We start from the raw sequence: 19,296 nt of genomic DNA on the forward strand, positions 1-19,296 counted from the left end.
CTCCAAATGCTTCTAATGTCTACAACTAGACCCTGGAGCCAGGAACTCAGAACATTAGAGGCAGGAACCCAATTATTAGAGCCACCATTCTAGGGCATGTACTAGCGGGAAGCTGAAACCAGCAGCCAATGCCAGGAACCAATCCCGGTACTCCAACGTGAAAGGCAGGCATCATAACTGCTAGGTTCAATTGCTGAGTCTAAATTGCTCTATTTTACTATATAATTCTTGTTGTTAATCTCCAACTGTGCCTAATTTATAAATTAAGCTTTATTATAGATATCCACACAAAAGAAAAAACAGAACATGTAGGGTTCAGTACTATTTGCAGTTTCAAGCATCCACTTGGGACCTTAGGAGAGCACACTTGGCAGACTGGGAAACTACCGTACTAAAAATTATTCTTGATCTGCAATTCATGGTTAGCTGAACATTTTTTAACTAAATCTGGCAACCCCACTGCTTACTTCAGTAATAGTTCATTTCAGGGTGACAGAAGACCTGGTGACCTCCTCAAACCTTTGGCCCAAGGATCCCTGTTAGCCTTGGACAGGCAGGCAGGCAGGTGCAGGCTGAGGAAGCTGCCAGGCAGGACCCTTATCTGTACCTGCTCCACTTCAGAAGTTCCTTCTTGTCTAGAATCTCACGCAACCCAGCTGCGCAGATCCTCTGTCACTCTCCACTGTGACTGCCAAAGCCACAAACATGGAGAAAAGAGTGACCACACCCCTGCGTGGGCTGAGTTTTTGAGCTCTGTGGAAAGGCATGTGCTCTCTGGGTAGTATGCATCTCTTCATGGTGCCTGTGATGCCAGCACACCAGTGAAAGCAACGAAGGCAAGCAGTTGCTCAGGATAAAAAGACAGCAACGACGATACAGCCTCACACTGACCGAGGATTCCAGCAGTCACAGAATGTGAGAGCTACCTTCTCCAGGGCTCCTCCTCCAGTGACCAAACCTCACAAAACCAGGTTAGTCCCATCAGGCATGGTCAATCTCCTAAAGCCAGGTGAAACCTGGACCTGGAGGCTGAGGGAGAAGGAGGAACATCTGAGGTGGAGTAATAACTGTGCTGAAATTGAGGCTAGAGGTAGCAAGACGTCCTGTTGACGGCCTCAGCTTCAAGCTGCTCTTCTGCTGTCAATATCAATGTTGCTCTATTGGTTCTCCAGAGCATCTGAGTCTGAATGTTAAAGTTCCACAGATCTGCTAGCCACAGGCCAAAACACCAAATGTCCTCTGTGCCCTGGAGCACAGGACCAGCACACCAGGAGGCAACAGCCGCACAGGAGCAGCTGTGACCAAGCTGGGCCAGCTCGCCCCCAGAACTGGAACCAGGCAAAGGGCAAAGTCTGGGCAGCAGCTTCCACTGTGAAAACTGAGGAGGCTGTGCTGATCTCTCCAGACCCCGCCAGCTCTGAATTCTAAGAGAGCAGCTGCAAAAGGGTTCGTGCTCTCCTTCCAGCCCAGCCCCCACTGAGCACATGCAGGTCCACACGTCTCCCCACACGTCTCCCGCCAGCCCCAGGCACAGGCCACCAGGAGCCCTGGCCCTGCTCAGAAACATGCTCACATTAGGGAGTCAAATGACTGGAAGTTAGGCTTTGATCTGTTGTAGAGAGAGGGCAGGCCCAGCTCCTCCTGACAGGTCATACTTCCATCTCTGGGTTTTCTCCACACAAGAGGGCAAGGTGGAGCTGATTTCCATGGTACTGAGGGAAGCCTGTCACTTTTGCTCATGGCATGTGAGAGTTCACCTGTTCCAGCCTTGAGGGTCACAGTGAATGGGGTGGCGTGAGTCTTATTACCACCAAAAGGAGCTAAGGCTCCAAGGGTACCACACTATACCTCCGGACTGGATCAGATGAGGTCCGATGAGGTCCTGAAGTCTGCCCTGCTTACACACAGCCCAGAAAGCCATAGTGGAACAAGCCAATACAGTCTATGCCTCCTGGAACTTACCAGAAAACCATATAATCCCCATCAACACACTACCAGGACACTAACTTAACACTCAGACATACTTCAGGATGGCAGGGACACAGAAGTCCAGGCTCAGCTGCTCCTACACTTGTAGGGTTGCACCAGACATGTGGAAGCTCCCTAACATGTTCACACTAAGCTAGAACCCAAGACAATGGCACCTAACACTTCTACCTGCATTTCCACACTGTGGTGCATCTCTGACAACCAGGTGATCTAGTGATTAGGCAAAGAGCAAAGTGTCCTTGCTGTCAGAGACATGGCAGAAGTTTCTGAATCTCAGTCCTCCAACTCAGCAGCCACGTGACCGGCAGTGTCCATGTGTACTCTAAACCTCTGAGAAGATATTCACTTGTTTTTTCCAAAACAGTAATGAGAAATTTACTCCACAGGTACATCCTTGGAGAGAACAATGTGCAATGGGTTCACAAAGGAGTGCATATTAGCAGAGCACCTTTCAGCCTAAGTTGGCACATGCTTTCGAAATTCTACAATTCTTGGTCCTCAGCATGGAACTCCTCTTGTATCCATGCAAAGCACTGATTCACTCTCCTGCTACAGGTTGGGTTCTGGCTGTGCCTTCTCAAGGGACCCCAATGTTAAGGTCCAAAATTATCCTGCAAAGAAATTCACCTTGGACTGACTGTGGGAAGCAGAGTTTCCCCCAGACACGGCCTTCAAAGAAACATAGCATGAGAACTAAATCCCTGGGTCTTTATCATGCTTGCTATGACGTAAAAAGAAAACACACACACACACACACACACACACACACACACACCAGCTTCTGTGACCCTGCCCTTTATCCCATGAATGGTCAGATGATTCTTTTGCCAAAGAACATCTGGTTTGGTGACTATTGGATCCGAAGTTGAACCACATTGTAACACCTAGAATTGCTAAATGATTCTGGGTTACTACCTTATGCCAGGTTTTTGCATCACATCACACCAGTAACCTTCACTATGAGTTCTCCAAAATCAGCATCCAGCTCCAAGAATGAGAAACCTCCTCTGTCACCTATCACTTGAGTTAACTCTAGTGCTCATCTACTTTATCCACATTCTCCTCTCATTCCATACTTCCCACGGGAAAAAAAAGCTGACACCTGAAAGAAGACTTTTTACAAAGGTAGCAAACATTTACTGGCGATTTTCCATGGGCCAGGCATGATGGTAAGCATATGCAAATATAAATCAGCCTGACTGAGAGGTGATTGATACATTATATAACTCAAGCATATGATTCAAATTTTTAGCATATTCACTGAGTATGTAAGCATCACCACAACCTGTTTTAGCACATATCCATTATTGCATATCCTTCAGCAATCATTCTTCAAACCTTCCAGTCTTCAATAGCCACTAATCTACTTCTGACCCAACAGATTGGCCTATTTGGGGAATTTTGTGGTGATGGATCACTTAATCCATGTTTTTTTCATAATATCTTCTTTGAGTAAAATGTGACCATGAGTACTCCATATTGAACACACATTAGCACTTCATTCTTATCTATTGCTAAATAATATTCCATCCTATGGATGTACCACATTTTATTTATCTATTCCCAAGTTGATGGGAATTTGAATTGTTTCCATGTTTTAGAGTGTTTTGAATATTCGTGTACAAGTTTCTACATAAATATCTGCTCTAATTCCTCACTACATACCTAAGTGTAGAACTGAAGTCTTGGAGTAATTCCATGTTGAACCTTTTGAAGAACTGCCAGGCTATTTCCCACAGCTGTAACCATTTCATATTCTCACCAGCAACATTATGAGGGAGTTGCCATCTTCCCTTGCCAACACTCATTACTGTATATCTTCTTTATTATAACCAGCCTGGAAGATTCAAAGTGGTATCTCATTGTGGTTTTAACTTCTATTTCCCTGATGGCCAATAACGCTGAACGTCTGCATGTGTTTCTGACTGTGTATTTCTCTGAAGAAACATCTACTTTTTAACTGGATTATTTTCCTTTTTTAATCAGGGTAGTAAACGTTTTTAATATAGTCCAGACACAAGTTGCTTATCCAATTTGTGATCTGAAAAATCTTGCCTTCTGGTCCCTGAGTGCCTTTTCATTTTCTTGGTGGTATCCTTTGAAGCACAGGAGTTTGTAAGGGTAGTGAAGCACCAATTTATCTGTTTTTATTTATTTTTATCACTTACATTTAAGACTTTGCTTAAACCATGATCACATAGATTCACTATTATCTTCCACAGCTTTGCAGTTTTGCCTTTTACATTTACATCTGCAATCATTTTTGCTAATTAAAGGACATAATGTGAGGGCAGAGTTCAACTTTACGCTATGCATATGGCTATCCAGTAGCCTCGATACCAACACTGAAAAATCAATAAGGAATAAACTTGAGACTGTCCATTTCAGACCCACATGTCTATCTTATATTAGGATGACACCATCCTGATTCCAAATACAGCTTTGTAGGAACTACTAAAATCAAAAGTGTAAATCCCCCAACTTTCTTGTTCTTTGTCAAGATGACTTTGGCTGCTCTGGATCCCTGGAATGCCCACATCTGTTTTAGAATGAACTTGTAAAATAAATCAACTGGAACTGTGATAGGAATCACATTGAATCTGTGGACAACTTGGGGCTGCTGCCATTTTAACCATGTAAAGTCTTCCAATCCAAGAACAAAAAAAAAAAAAAAAGCTTTTCAACTTAGTTGTATGTCACTTTCAACAATTTGTTTCAAGCTTTAGGGATAAAATTTTCATGCTCTCCTAAATTTATTCCTTAATACCTTGTTTCTTTTCATACTATTCTAAACAGAACTGCTTTTAAAACTTCATTTTCAGATTGTTCAGTGTTAAAATACAACCAATTTCCAGATAGACTTCCCTTGTATCTTGAAGCCTACTGAACCTGTTTAGGAGATTCCCACCATTGTGTGGGTTTGATTCTTGGCTACATGTTTGATTAAACAGAGAGTGTGCCATCCTTCCAATTCAGGTACCTTTCGATTCATTTTATTAACCAGTTGATCCAACTAGGATACTTCCAGGATGCTGATTAGGAATGAACACAGACATCCTTGTCTTGTTCTTGGTATCGGGTAGAAAGCACACTGGCTTCTACTCCAAGTAGAATGGCAGCTGCGAGTTCAGCACAGATGCCCTTCGCCAGGTTAGAAGGCCCCTTCTAGTCTCTACTTTGCTGCATACTTTTAATATGAAGAGGTATTTTTATCAAATGTTTTCTCTGCAACCATTGAGATGTTAATATGGTTTTGTTTTTATTTGATGGGGAGTTTATTACATTAATTGATTTTCTGATGCTAAGCCAACCTTGCACAACTATGATAAATACCGCTTGGTCATGGTCCAAAATCCTTTTTCTATGTTCCTGGATTTGGCTTGTTAGTATTTTGTTGAGAACTTCTGCATCTACTTTCCAAAGAGCCATGGGTGTACAGCTTTTTTTTTCCCCTTGTGATATCTCTGTTTGGTACTGTTACTAGGGTGACATTGCTCCCAAAGAAAGACTTGGTTTGTTAAATATTGTTCGTTCTTATTTAATCCTCACAGCACACTAATAACATGGACACCAACCTTAGATGAGAGAAGGAAATCGAGGTCCTGGAATAATATACCCATGATGGCACAGCCAATAAAGTGGCAGAGTCAAGGTTTAAATGCAGACAACTCTCACTCCTGACTATGACCTTTACCAGCAGGATGAACTTCTTCCTATGAGCTAACCAGACTTTATTCAAGGTCACAGTGAAAACGTACTCAGCTCATTTCTCCACTTACGTAAATCATTTAAGTAAATCAGTGGAAAAAAGTAATTTTTTTTAGACAATGACAATGAAACCTAAGCAAGAGTACTTGACGTGGTAAAACAGCCACTAGTTAGGATGTCCAAATCCCAAATTGGAATGCCCAGCTTCAGTACCAGTCTCTGGTCTTGATTCAAGGATCCTGCTAATGAGGACCTTGTGAGGCAGCCGCAAGAGAGTAAGAAGTTGAGTCCCTGTCACCCGTGTAAGAGACATGAACTCAGCTTCCAGCTTTGCTCCAACCTCAACCATCAGCAGGCACTTGGAGAAGCACTGGATGCAAGTGAGTGAGCAAGCTCTATCACATAAGTAAATAGAGCCACAAATATGAAACAAAATAAAGTTTGAAAGTAAGAAATTAAACCCAAGATCAACACGCAAAAAGAAATCGTACACATGTACATATTTCATTTTAAAAATATCTCAAGCAAGCTTCCAAACATGTCATGTCAGGTATGTATTAGGAATATTCTTGCATTATGTTGTACTAACTGCTAAAAAGCTATCCTTATTCACCTCCCAGAAATAGAGAACATGGCTGTAAGGGTCTGCTGGTTCTTCCCTAAGGTTTGTTTTGCCACAAGATTCCTCAAGATAAGCTAGTCTAAGGGAAAACATCCTGGATTCTATGCTTATGAAATTTGAAACTACTGTCCTCATTATTTCTTAAAAATGTTGTAAACACAAGAGTGTAAGAATGTGGGACAGATAACCTCCTCGAGGGAAAGGATGAACTGACACCAGCAACAGCTTCCGTTCATCCAAACATCTCTTGCAGGTCTAACATGTGCCAGGTACTATGCTTATGGCTGCAGATATGGAGATGCCAAAGCAATGGTACCTGCCCTGGAAGCGCTCTCTGCAGGAGTGGAGAGAGGGACACACACAATGAGAATCTGTTCTTTTACTACAGGCAGAAAAGAAAAGAGACATCTGACAAGCACCTCAACCATTAAATAATGTGCTATAGAAAGACAACAGAAAGAATACTGGTTTTCTTAAAAAGTCTTGAAGGACCAACAGGAATTTACCAGGCAGAACACAGGATACAGAGTGTCACTGACCCCCTTCCACAATGGTCACCTTACACTGTAAGACCTGTGAATTCAGGCACAAGCTCCAGCACAGAACTCAGAGACCACAAGGAACAGTGCTAATGAGTTCAGACTCTGAAGCCAAATGAACTGGGGTTTCTGTCCTACCACCAGCAGATTACCACCTGGGTGACCACTGGGACTCCATCAACCTTCTCTGGGATGTGCTTTCCTCAACTGTAACACAATAATAGTAACAGTAGCCATTCATTAGAGTTGTGATGAGGTTTAAATAGATCATCATAGCACACTGTGTACCATTTCAGGCATATTGTGAGCATGAGTTAAAACTCACTAGTGCTGCTTTGTACCCTGTCCCAATACCTGCCCTTGTCAATCTGGGTGGACTCAACAACACTGGTACCTCTCCAAAGGCCCCTGTCGTGATAAATGTGTCCAATGAATGTGACAAATCCCTTCTCCCAAGAACTGCAAGCGGTTGCTGTTGAAAAGGACACATGGGGACTGACAGAATGCTTCCTAGTACACGGGTTACTACAATCCAAGTAAGCTAAATAGCATCTTTCATAATCAGGATCATACCGCCAGCGCGTGTTGTGTGTTGCCGTGAGACAGAGAATACAAGCGCACATCTTAGCACAGAGTTTGCAGTAACAGTTGAATAAACACGCAATCCGATACCTCACATCTGGCATGTCATCACCTCCACTACCTGATTCTCAGTCAAATACACTTAACTCTGTGACTACTTTATGGGTACAAACGTCTTTATCAGGACATTAACGTGCACCAAACCTCTCTCAATAAAAGCCATCATAAACAGCAATCTCTTCCAGGCTGTCACGGAAGCCACTGAGTTTGCAACAGAGCCATTCATCTAAGAGACAGTTGCCAAAGCCCATCTCAACACAATAGCAAGCAAGTCACAGAAACAGTGCCAGGATAAGGGATTGGGACCTCTGTAAATGGCTGAGAAAGCTCAGCTTCTTAACATATGCTAAATATTACCCGGGTTCTATGCTGTCAATTACACTTTCCCCAGAGTATTCTCTTCCTAGGTAGCCTACAGGTTCCTCTGGCTTCTGCAAAAGGAACAACATTCTCTGGACATTCTCATTTAACGACCAATTTTACTGCCTGTGAAGTGAAAAAAGCAAGCTGGAAAGCTTCACAAAACAAATCCTTAAATAAAGTACATGTCCCAAACAGTAAACTTCATGGTCACAGTCACTGTTCAGACTACATTCTGAAAGGCTAAGAGTGAGGGAGGAGAACACTGGAAGAGAAAGAGGTATTACAGCACTGGCTTCCATGCGGGCTTTAGAACAACTTTGCTGTTATAACTGCTCTAGACTTCAAGCATCTGAGGATGGAGAAGGTGGGCAGACACAACCAACAGCAAGGTGAGCACAGCAGGAACTATCAACTGTGTGGCAACCAAAATGAGCATGACCAGCAGATGTGCAGCTGAGCATGTCCGCAGAGCATCTTCACATACTAAACCCAACCACTTTACCCAGAAGAAGGACAGCTATGGAGAGCAAAATGGTCATCCAAGCACCACAGCTCCCAAGTCCTCAGATATAAAGCATGTCCACTGTCACATGAAAATGTGGATCCTGTGTACCATGTTTGTGGTCCAAGCATATGGAAGGGGAAGGAAGGACGGATAGATGGGAATGCCTTCCCCTCTTCTCCCACCACCACTTTACAATAACACATATTGTTACTATAATCACATGCCCATTAGTCTGCACAGCTGACTGACAGACCAAGTGGCCAGGGCACCTGTTGAACTCTGAGACCAATGTCCTAGAGCCTTTAATAAGAACGCCCTGTTCTGCCTGCTCGCCCAGCAGGGCCTCTCTCTGACCACCTGTCCCCCCAAGCTGAATAACCCAGCCACCCACACAGGGAAGGAAGAAACGCTGTCCATAAGCCACCCTCAACTAAGCCTTTGGTGACTGTTGTGCTCCAGTAGACTCAGGCACTGTGGTTTGCTTCCCAATTCCTGCATTTCCCAGTGTCCTTTAATAATGACTCTTTACCCATAACAAAAAGGGAAAATAAACTTGCTATAATTTTCATTTTCTCTCTGATTCCAAAAGTAACATGTTCACTATTTTAAAAATCCAATTACTACAGAAACCTATAATAGAAACGAAGTGAGTCTCCAATAATCCTATCTCCCAGCAGCAACCACTATTAACATGCTGTAAATTCCTCCAGGTTTTTCCGGTGATCCTACCCACACAATGCATTTATATATTCAAGTTTAGCGAGCTGAGTGTACTCTAACACAGCTCCTTAGAGACCAAGAGAACATTACCATCATAACAATAATGTACAAGGGAGGGGCACTCCCAGCCTTTACTATCAATGGAATGGGATATAAATAAATTGTTACAATAATAAAGACATGTTCTCCAGTGAAATGGAAAGCCATGGCTACAGAGGAGCAAAGAACTGGGACAAAGAAGGTGGTTGGAGGGAGTCCACAGCAGAGCCTAGGCTGTGCTAACACCGAAAGCAGTCGCCTCCTTCCTTCCTTTGAGGCTGCCCAGTGTCACGGTGGTGGGCCTGAAGAGCCACTGCCCAGACACAGGCTCTCGTTGGGACTTCCCATCATTGCTGACTCCACTCCACAGACATCTGCTCTGGACCCACTCTCTTTGACAGAAACCCCGTGAAAAGAAAGTTCATTTCAATCACTTCCTTAACCAAAAAGAAACCTTCATTTGCTGGATGGTTCCAAAATCCATTTTTCTGCCTTTCCAATAGGCCTTGAATAGGCCTGACCTCCCCAAAACCTTAGATTTACAATCCAGTCGGAAGCACTTTCAATCCACGCTGCTAAGAGGTAGGGAGAAATGCAGTGATTTGCTTGCTCCCTTGTGCTACAGATGGCAATGTGCACTCAGCTTCTGTGGTGGACCAATAGCACAGTTTGGGATCACTCCAAGAGTTTGAGAAGAGGAAAATAGGAAATATGGGAATTTTCTTTGACCCTACTATTCCTCCTACCCCACCATTCTGCCTTCTGCTTTTTCCCAGTCCATACCACTGCCTTATATTTCCACTGGGTTTATCCTCAAATGCCTTCAACACCTGGGTTACTTTACTGCCTTATTTACAAAATTCATACTCTGCCACTGGGAACCTCAGCCTCCCAGTGATTAATCAACCCACTGCTGATAAGACTCACAATGCTTTACTTCCTCATCTCCAATGGCTTTGGCCCACATTCACATCATTTGACTGCATTCATGGCCACGCCTCCACTGGTAGCCACACCTCGAAACTCCCTGCCTGGAATCACTCCATCTCTAATCACAACCACTGCCTCCTCCATGAATGACCACAGGGCCCTGCCCAGCTTCCTCTCCTACACTTCATTCGGCCTAAGTACAGCATGTCCACATGCTTCTCAGCCCTTCAGCTCCCTGGTATCTTTCCTGATCTAAACTTACACAACTAATCCCTGCCTAGCTTTCAAGCCCTAACAGGGGCAAAATATGGAAAACCCAAAAGCACTCTGGTGAAGAAAACAAATCATATGAGGACATAAAGCTAAAAATACCAAAGAAACAAACAAAAAAACTACAGAACAAAGCATTCAGAGAAGAATCTGTAGAATCTAGGGCTAGACAATGAGTTCATAGACTTGACACCAAAAGCAACACACTGAACCTCATCAAAGTTTAAACTTGAAATCTGGTAAAACTTGTTTTTACCCATATCAAGTGGACCAAAACACAATCCTTAGAGACCAAACAAGCAAAGCATATGAACGGTGTCTGAATTGTGTAAAATTACATGTGGATCTACAATTAGGTCAACAAAAATTGCAATTTAAAAAATAATAATAATAAAGTAGCCAGTACTCGTCAATTTGTCCTGGGCCTTCAGTGTTCTTAAAGTCTGCTCTTCCCTGTCCATCCAGGCCATTCCCCTACAACATCTGTATAAAACCTGCTCTGATTTTCAAAGGCACATCACCCACCTCAGCCCACATGGACTTAATCTTCAACTGCAGAAAGTGATCACCAAGCCCCCTCCCAATCCATCTGCCATTATACATCAAAGACGGACCACTGCCTTTAAAGTCTCATCTGTTTGCTCCAACAAATATAGCTTCAACTCACAAATTCTTCTCTCTGCCTAATCCAATGGCCAAGTCTCTCTCTCATGTCCTGAGACAATGGGCCCTTGACTTCCTAAGCCCTTCAAGATACCACGTCTCAGACCACACTTGGCCAAACTTCTCCCCAAGACCAAGTTCAGGGAGTAACTGCTTCTGGGTAGACAGAGCACAGACTGAAGGCAAATAGTCAGAACACCCTGCACCCAACCCTTGTAATGGCCACTTCCAATGCCACTGCCTCTCTCTGCTCATCTGTTTCTTGTGCCAAGCTGAAAGGTGTGGTCCAGTGTTCTGAGACCCAGACTACAGCCTAGTGGATCTCAAACTGGCTGATAACCAGGTGACCCAAGGAGTTATCAAAAACACACATGCCCATGTGGCCAGCACTTGTTTTCTCCTTTCCTTCTTAGCTGCCAGAGAGTTTCCACTGATGGTGGTCAGGGTTGGAAGCCACCAACACACCTCACATTTTCTGAAAGGCATTGCTTGCTCTCTCAATGCAACAGATGTTCTACGCTACACCATGCCAGTTATGGCCTTGGTACCCTGGGAGCCTTATCACCCGGGCTCACAACTGTAGGGATCACACATCTCTGGTGGGAGCTGACAAGCCACCTAGGCATCTCCCACTTGTTCCAGCTCTAGGCATCAATTTCCAGCTACTTTATAGCTGGATGGGCATCTGGCACTGAGGTCCGTGACAGAACTCAGTTCCTCGCCACTCTCCACTCTACCAACCTGCTGCTTCCATCTCTACTCCTACCTGGTCAAGCCCCATCACTTAAAGGTGGAACCCTGAAATCTAACCCCTCCCTCTCTTTCACAAGTCATATCCACTCAGCAAGTTTTGTTAGTTCGTTCTCTGAAACTTCTCCCACCCACAGATCACCACCATCCCAGAGTAGGCCTCACACTCACCCACGGAACTATAGCAACAGCCATCTAACTTGGTCTCGTGTCTGCAGTGCCAGACGACAAAACACAGTCATTTCACCTCCCACAAAACTTACGATGAGCACCAGAAGCCTGGTGTGGCACCTGGTCCCTGCCAGCCCTGTCAGGCTCTCGGGCCACCCTTCCCTGGGACAAGAACTCAGTTCTTGGCCCACCACAGCTGTGCCCTCTTAGGCCTCCAGGCCTTTTCCGTGTCATTCTCTTCAGCCCAGATGCCCTTCCCTTTTCTTCCTCCTTATAGGAGCAAAACCAAGCTGGGCTCCAAAAACTGTCTACAGTTGCCCTCAACAATCCTAATAACTATGTGCAAATATTAATTTTTTTTTTCTGGAGAGAATTTACAGCCTTCTACAGATTTCCAAAGGGATCTATACACATAAAACAGCTTTAATAAACAAATAATGCTTCAGGGTACTTTTGAACAAACTCAAAGTGCAGCTCAGACAGGTCTGTCTGTATGACTCTTTCACTCTCAAACACACACACACATGCATTCCCCTCTCATGGAGGATCACACTTGGTGCCCCTCCACCTCTAAGCTGAGTGGGCTCTAGGACAGACTGTTCTTATAGTCAGTTGACATATTCAATGGCACACCATGGCCTAGTTGCAAATGTCAACACCACAACTCATTTACTCTGAGACATTCAGCAAACAACTTGAACTTCTAAGGCCTCAGCTTCCTCAGTTATAAAATGGAGATCATTATATTGTGCTGCAGTGACGAATAAACAAAATCACACAACACTAAAGCAACAAGAAATTGCCAGGCTCCAATAAGTCAACTGCTTCATTCTTGCTGTAGTTGTTCCTGCTCACAGTCAAAGCTCAGTACAAGACCACAATGGAGACTGATGATCCCAGGGCTCGCCCACTGCCACAGCAGCACTGCGAGACGGCCCAACTTGGGGCCATGGCCACACCACCCCGACTGCACCCAATTTCATCTGACCCAGGAAGCTAAGCAGGGTCAGGCATGGTGAGCACTCAAGTGAGAGAAAGAATAACATGTAAATAACACTCTTCTCCTTTTCCCTCCCTTATGACCAATTCTTGAGCCATCTGTAAGGAGCTATTTTTTTGGCCTAGATTACACAAGGGTTTGTACCTTGTACATAAACCTTTGCCAAAGCCCTCCCCCACCCCAGTCAACTTCCCCATCAAAACGCTGCTGACGCTGGCTCTGCTACTCTCATAGATATCCAACTATTTCAAAATCTCCCATTACTCACCCCTTCTGAACATTCCAGAATTAACAGTTTCTCTACTACGATCCCTATTTTGAGCACTAAACTCCTTCCATCTCCTTAATCAATAGGTTTGTCTTTCTAAACCCGAGACCACAAAACCTGATACTTTTCCTTTTTCTCCAGTATTAGCCAGTTCCTCCAATAGTAGAGGCCCAAAGGATCACAGGCTTCATCAGCCTACTTTATCTGCCCCAACCAATTAATTCATCTCCTGTGTGCACCGTCAACCACAGTACTGACACCTTGTTTCTCAGGCCCTCAAATGGAGCCGACCTGGGGCAGACCAGGAGGGCCCTGTCCTTAGAAAGCTTCCAACCTGGACTACGGGCCTGGCTCTTTGTGTTTCAGCTTTCTAACCAACTGACTTGAAATATAACACTCCAAATCACGCAACTCAGAAACAGAAAGGAAAATCAAATATGCCACGCAAGGTTCAGGTGGAAAACTGGGAGGCATAAGTTCAGTGCAGGCCCCATGGATTCCCCTTCCAAGACCTGGAGAGTGGGCTTGGAGTCCACAGCCACTCCCACTCCTCGGCCTCTGGAAGTTCCACAGACAAGCAGCATCAGTGCCAGCCTCACGGACATGGAAGAGCAACCTTGTGCTTCTCTGACCCACTCTCAGGATCGGAGGATCAGATGGGTTCTACCTGTCCCCACTGTGTGTGTGTGTGTGTGTGTGCTTGTGAGCACTCTCATTCTGAGGTCCCCTCATCAGTGCTGTCATCAGCTCGTTCAAAGAGCTTACAATCCTTCCCTCTTGTGTCTCACGCCCCTGTGAAGTCAGTAAAGGGCCAAGCCCAAGTCCTGCATCCCACTGGCTGGCAGGGCACACAGGTCAGCAAGTGGGAAGGACTGGCCTCCTCACACTGTGGGGCTCTCCAGGGGCTCAGCAGTATGCCCCAACACTCCAAGGACCCTCCGTGGAGCTATCCTGAAACATCCCTAAACACACTTGTTCACAAACGCAGAAAAGTCACTGCCCAGGCTGCTTACCGAATCCTAGGGCACCAAAACCTTTCAGACATCTTCCTGGCCACCAGCAGGGCCAGCCTTGTGATCTGGGACCCTCCCCACAGCGTTATTTGAGATGATGTCTTCCTGCCAACAGCAGGCCAAGTGCCTTACACACTGGTGGCCAAGAACAGGCTTCAAAAGCCTAAGTGGAAGGTGACCATCTTCAAAGGGATCCCAGCCTTCCCAGAAAGCTTTGGCTCACCGCCCTGACCTCAGGTCAATTTCCTACAAATGAACTTATGACAGCTCCTTGAGGGCAGGGATTGTTTCACAGCTGTCTCTGACAACCCACAACACAGCTGACGCCCAATACCAATTTTCTGCATTAATGTATAGTGGCCTTTACCAAGAAAGGACAAAAGCATAGTGAAGAGGCCAGGTTTTAGAGTTAGAGAGACCTGGATTTGAAACTCAAATATCTCTTAGACCATTCAGATCAACCACTGCAAACTACCTCTAAGGTTCTGTTAACTCATCTATAAAGCAGGATCACAATACTAACCTTACAGGCATTGTCAGACACTCAATGGAAATTACATGAAAAGTATTCAGCTGAGTACACAGCAGAGGACACTTTTGTTTTCAGTTCAGAAACAGTGACAGATCTCACCATGTGCCTAATGTTGTAGGTAAGATAGGAAGGGTTTCACAATACAAACAAGTACATTTAATTCTAACCATCCCTCAAAATAAGATTTAACTCCCCTTTGGAGCTGAGGAACCTGAGGCAAAGAGAACTGCAAGATATCCAAAGTCTAACATGAAGAAGTGATAGGCTTACATTAGCTACCACGTCCAAACTGTTCAGTGCCATGATTCCCTGCCTCTATAGCCCGTGTCCTCAGCCTGCTTTGATTACTGGGGTTATCCGAACATTTCACATGACCGGAGTTTTCAGTTGCAAAAGGAAATACACCCGCGTTGTCCCACATTCACTGCTTTTGCTTTGTCTTAAATGATCATTTGGTCCTTTGAAATCCAAGCTTTTACACAAGCTTCTTGGCTAAGAAATTCTCTCTCATCTTTGTCTTCCTGCTATCTCCTCCACTAAGATCCACCAGAAAGAGACAGCTAAGAAAAACAAGAAACCAAAAGACAGACATAAGGAGAGAAAGCCTGCCCAATCGAACAAGCATGCTTGCTCTTAGGAATAAGGTCAAAGGAAGTCCCACCCTCTTCTAATTGTCCACAAGAACTGCTGCCTACACTGAAGAGGTACCCAAGGCAAAAACGACCTAAACACAGGGAGACCAACTTACATAAAGGCTCAGCTCCCCTGCAGACCAAGGCTGCAGAAAGACAGACTTAAGCCATCCTCAATGGCCAAACCTCATTGTACAGAGAGCTTTCTATTTTCCTCTTCTTTAAGACTGTATCTGCTCTACTGCCAACTAAGAAGGATATTTCATTACCAAAATAAATCGCTTGACCTTGCTTCTCCAATGGATCAGGATCAGCGACATCCCAAAGCACTCAACAAATGCTCAGAAATATCAGAATAAGCTCTTCAAGTCAGAAACACTTGGCATTTCATTAAAAGACATACAATTATTTTGATTTTACTACGTAGAATCCAAAATATTTTCAATGTTTTCACTTTCAAAACCCTTAGAGAAAAACTAGGGCCTTAATACCTTAACAAACCTTGATTCCTGGTCTGCTTTGTGTCCTGATTTGTGAGTGGTAAGATGGGGAGTAGGCCAGAAGCCAGGAACAGTAGCTCTGGCCCCACATTGCTCACATGACTCAATCCCCCAGCGGCAGGGGCCTCCCAAATCAACCTTGTCTCACCCCAAAGTCACCGGCAGGTCAGAGGCAGCCTTCGGGTGTGTTCGGCAGCTGCTCTGAAGGATCTGGTCTGCAGTAGCTCTGTAGCCCTAACAAGACCACATTTCCCTTCCAAGGGGCTCCTCCGTGCTGACCAAGCACTGAGGCTGAATGTTTTCTCCCCAAAACAGCTTCCTGGAGGTAGAGACTACTGCTGGCTTTGGCGCCAGTGCAGCCAATGCAACCCAGTCAGAATACACACAATTCTGCAGGCTGTTTACCCCACCTGCTGCAAAAACCTACAACTGTTGAGACCACTCTCCCAAAAAAAGTGCTGATCTCATTGTTGCCTGGTCAAAACAACCACTCCACTTTAAACCAATTTGGCTACCACCACAGTGGGAAAGGGTTCTGTTAATTTAAAGAAAAAAGAACATGAGCACTTAGGAGGCTTTTGAACCCAAGTGCCCGAGGGCACGAAGGACTCTTACAGCCCAGCACATCTGTCAGTAACTGAATAGGATTTCACCAAGTCACAAAACCAGCAGCATTGGAAAATGGATCACCATCTACCTTCCCAAGATTTTTAACAGAGAAGGTATCAACATCACCAACACACTGTTCAAGTCCACTGCTGGGAGACTCAAACCCAACACTTCCCACTACCACTATTCTTCTTCCTAACCTGTTGCTGTTTCCAAACCCAATTACGGTCATGAGCTCCTATACAATGATTTACATAAAAACATTTGTCAGGACTGAGGTGCAGGCAAATTAGTTAAACCTACTGCGGATACCAAGGAAAAAGTAAAACCTCAACAGAAAACAAAACAACACCCACTGGAGTTGTTACAACTTAACCTTGGCTTTGAGTTAATTATATGACCAGACCTGAAACCTTCACCGTAAAGGGAAGGGCCCTTCACAGGCTTCCTTGTAAGAAGGGGAGCACTGTCATCAATCCCACCCTGGGTTCCAACTACACCATTATTTTAGATGAGAGTCACTGCTGGGTAAACAAGTGCAAGTTGCATAAGGTCATGGCCCAAAGCACCCTTCCCAACACCTCATAAAATCATCTTCAAAGAAAGCTCCAAGATTAAAGTGCTGTTCTCAGTGTTAAAGAGAGGGGAGAGTTGCCTTTTCAGGAATAAAGATGAGGCCCTGGGAGCAAACAGGAGGGCTGAGAAAGGAGCCCAGAAAACCTAGTGCCCGCATTTCTCCTACCCACAGACACTAAGATAGTACACCTTGCACCTAGTCTATAGACATGAAGCTGCTGCTCTGACTACAAAAGCTACCATGCAAGTGAAAAACAAATGCTAAGGTTTTGGGTCCTTTCTCTGCTCTCTCGCTCTCTCCTGTATGTGACAGGCTCAGAGAATCCAGTGCTCCAGAAAGCACAATTTTCCTTGTTTCCATTACATCCTCCCAGTTGGCGAGGAGGAAGGCAGGGTAGGGGCACAGCTGGTAGCAGCTGCACCACCATCTGCTTTCTCCTCAGCAGTGTGTGCTGGTTTGAGCTCTGCTTCCTACGGCTCCTGACAAGGGAAGCACATGTTAAAGGTACAATACCCTATTTCGGAAAAGATCACAAATTATTTAGAAATGAATCTCTCCCATAATAAGTTAACAACCCCATGTACGTAGTTGAGTCGGTTCTCTCTAACCTTACGTTGTTTGCATCTCTTTAGACTTTGTGACAGTGCAAACTCTGTCAACTCAAGGTGACCAATCAGAGAAGCAGAATGTACAAGCAACCACCTGCCATCTGCTCCCCCAAAGGTAAGCACAAAAGTACACATTTACTGCTGGAAACCCTCAGAAAGGAGGCGGAGCACCCACGCCCAAGAAGCAAACCTCAAACATGCACATGGGGGCTCACTGACACGTGGGGCATCCTGAGCCTCAGGTAACTACTCTTGCCTTGTTGGGTACTCTTGGAGTCTCCTTTAGAACACACTATCAGGCGGCCCCTTGTAGAAGGGGAACCTGGCTGGAACAGCACTGAGGTTAGTGCCTCTTCTGGCTATTCAACTACAAACTGGTATCTCAGGGATCACCCATGTGTCTTATCTGTCTGGCTTGCCCAGGAATGGTGATTGTGTTAGCTTTACTTTTCTTCAACTGCTGAGTTGAAGAGGGCTGTGACACTGTGACTAAAGCCACCAGAATGCCAGCATCCCATATGAATGCCAATTTGAGTTCCAGCTGCTTTACTTTGATCCAGGTCTCTGCTGATGTGCGTGACAAAACAGTGGAAGATGGCAAAAGAGCTTGGGCCCCTGCACCCACCCAGGAAATTTGCAAGAAGTCCTGGCTTCACTCTGGCAGAGCCCCAATGACTGCCATCATTTAGGGAGTGAACCAGTAAACAGAAGATCTGTCCCTCTTTATCCGTAACTCTTTCAAATAAATTTAGAAAAAAATAATGCTGACTTCTGGAAAAATTACATTTCAATAGTATCCAGGCCTGTCCAGGGTGGAACCAGAGCAGGGGAAATCAAGAAATCTGGTGGTTGCCTTTCCCACTTGACATTTGTAGGCTGGGCTAGTGTTCCCAAGAATGCATACCCACAACTCACTGTCTGCATTGGCCCCCACAAACACACACACTCCCCCAAGCATCCATGGAAGTATCACCTAGGTTGTCCACCCATACCACAAAGAGCTGGCCTCGGGAGCCAGCTCTCTCTCACCTATCAGTGGGATGTTTCCCAGCGGCGTGGGAGGCCACTTACCATACATTTTGCCTTCGTCGGATAAGATGATTTTCCTCCTGCCACATGGCGGATAGATGGCCAGGGCTTCCTGAAAGCTCTGCTCGATGTCGGGGCTCCATACACCCTCGGCGTCATTGTCAATGGGCTTATCTGCAGAGTCACTCATCCTCTCCATGTTCTCGGCAGGGCTCTCGCTGCCGCTCCAGCTGCTGGGCTCAATCTTGGCGGTTGTATTTTCCAAGCCGAAGCCTGGAGCTTTTTCAAGAAAATAAACCTAGGAGAGACATCAGAAAAGACTGTAAGGACAGGAAGATGACAAACAGGAGAAGGTCTTCAACAAATGAGTATTACAGGGGGCGGGGGAGCGAATACATGTGGGTTTCAAAGTTGCTTTGCTCCCTAAGGAACTTTAATTCTGTTTCTTCACAAGCTTTCTAAAGGATCCTCATGTTGTTCTGTTGCTACTTCTGTTGCAGGATCTTCCATGACCAGCTTTGCTTCTAGTGTAACTCTGGATGGAAATGAGGAATGTTGAGATCTTTTGTCTCACGGGAGACAGCAAGACTAGGCAGTTGCAGGAAAAACCTTATTGG

General features: G+C 45.1%; 1 protein-coding gene across 4 annotated transcripts in view; it reads right to left on the reverse strand.

Annotated features, from left to right (window-relative positions):
- The window catches only part of TEAD1 (TEA domain transcription factor 1), a 167,913-nt gene extending 148,939 nt beyond the window's left edge, over nt 1-18,974 (reverse strand). For 3 of the 4 annotated variants that reach the window (XM_040988948.1, XM_040988947.1, XM_040988946.1), the window contains exon 1: nt 18,722-18,949. In XM_040988948.1, the coding sequence (XP_040844882.1) occupies nt 18,722-18,878 (157 nt within the window). In that variant the 5' untranslated portion in view covers nt 18,879-18,949. Of the gene's footprint in view, nt 1-18,721 lie in introns of all 4 variants that reach the window. The other variant, XM_040988949.1, reaches the window with a different exon arrangement.
- Nucleotides 18,975-19,296: the final 322 nt, after the last annotated feature.

The sequence above is a fragment of the Ochotona curzoniae genome, unplaced genomic scaffold (genome assembly GCF_017591425.1).
Source record: "Ochotona curzoniae isolate NIBS_2020 unplaced genomic scaffold, NIBS_Ocur_1.0 contig_517, whole genome shotgun sequence".
Classification (NCBI taxonomy): domain Eukaryota; kingdom Metazoa; phylum Chordata; class Mammalia; order Lagomorpha; family Ochotonidae; genus Ochotona; species Ochotona curzoniae.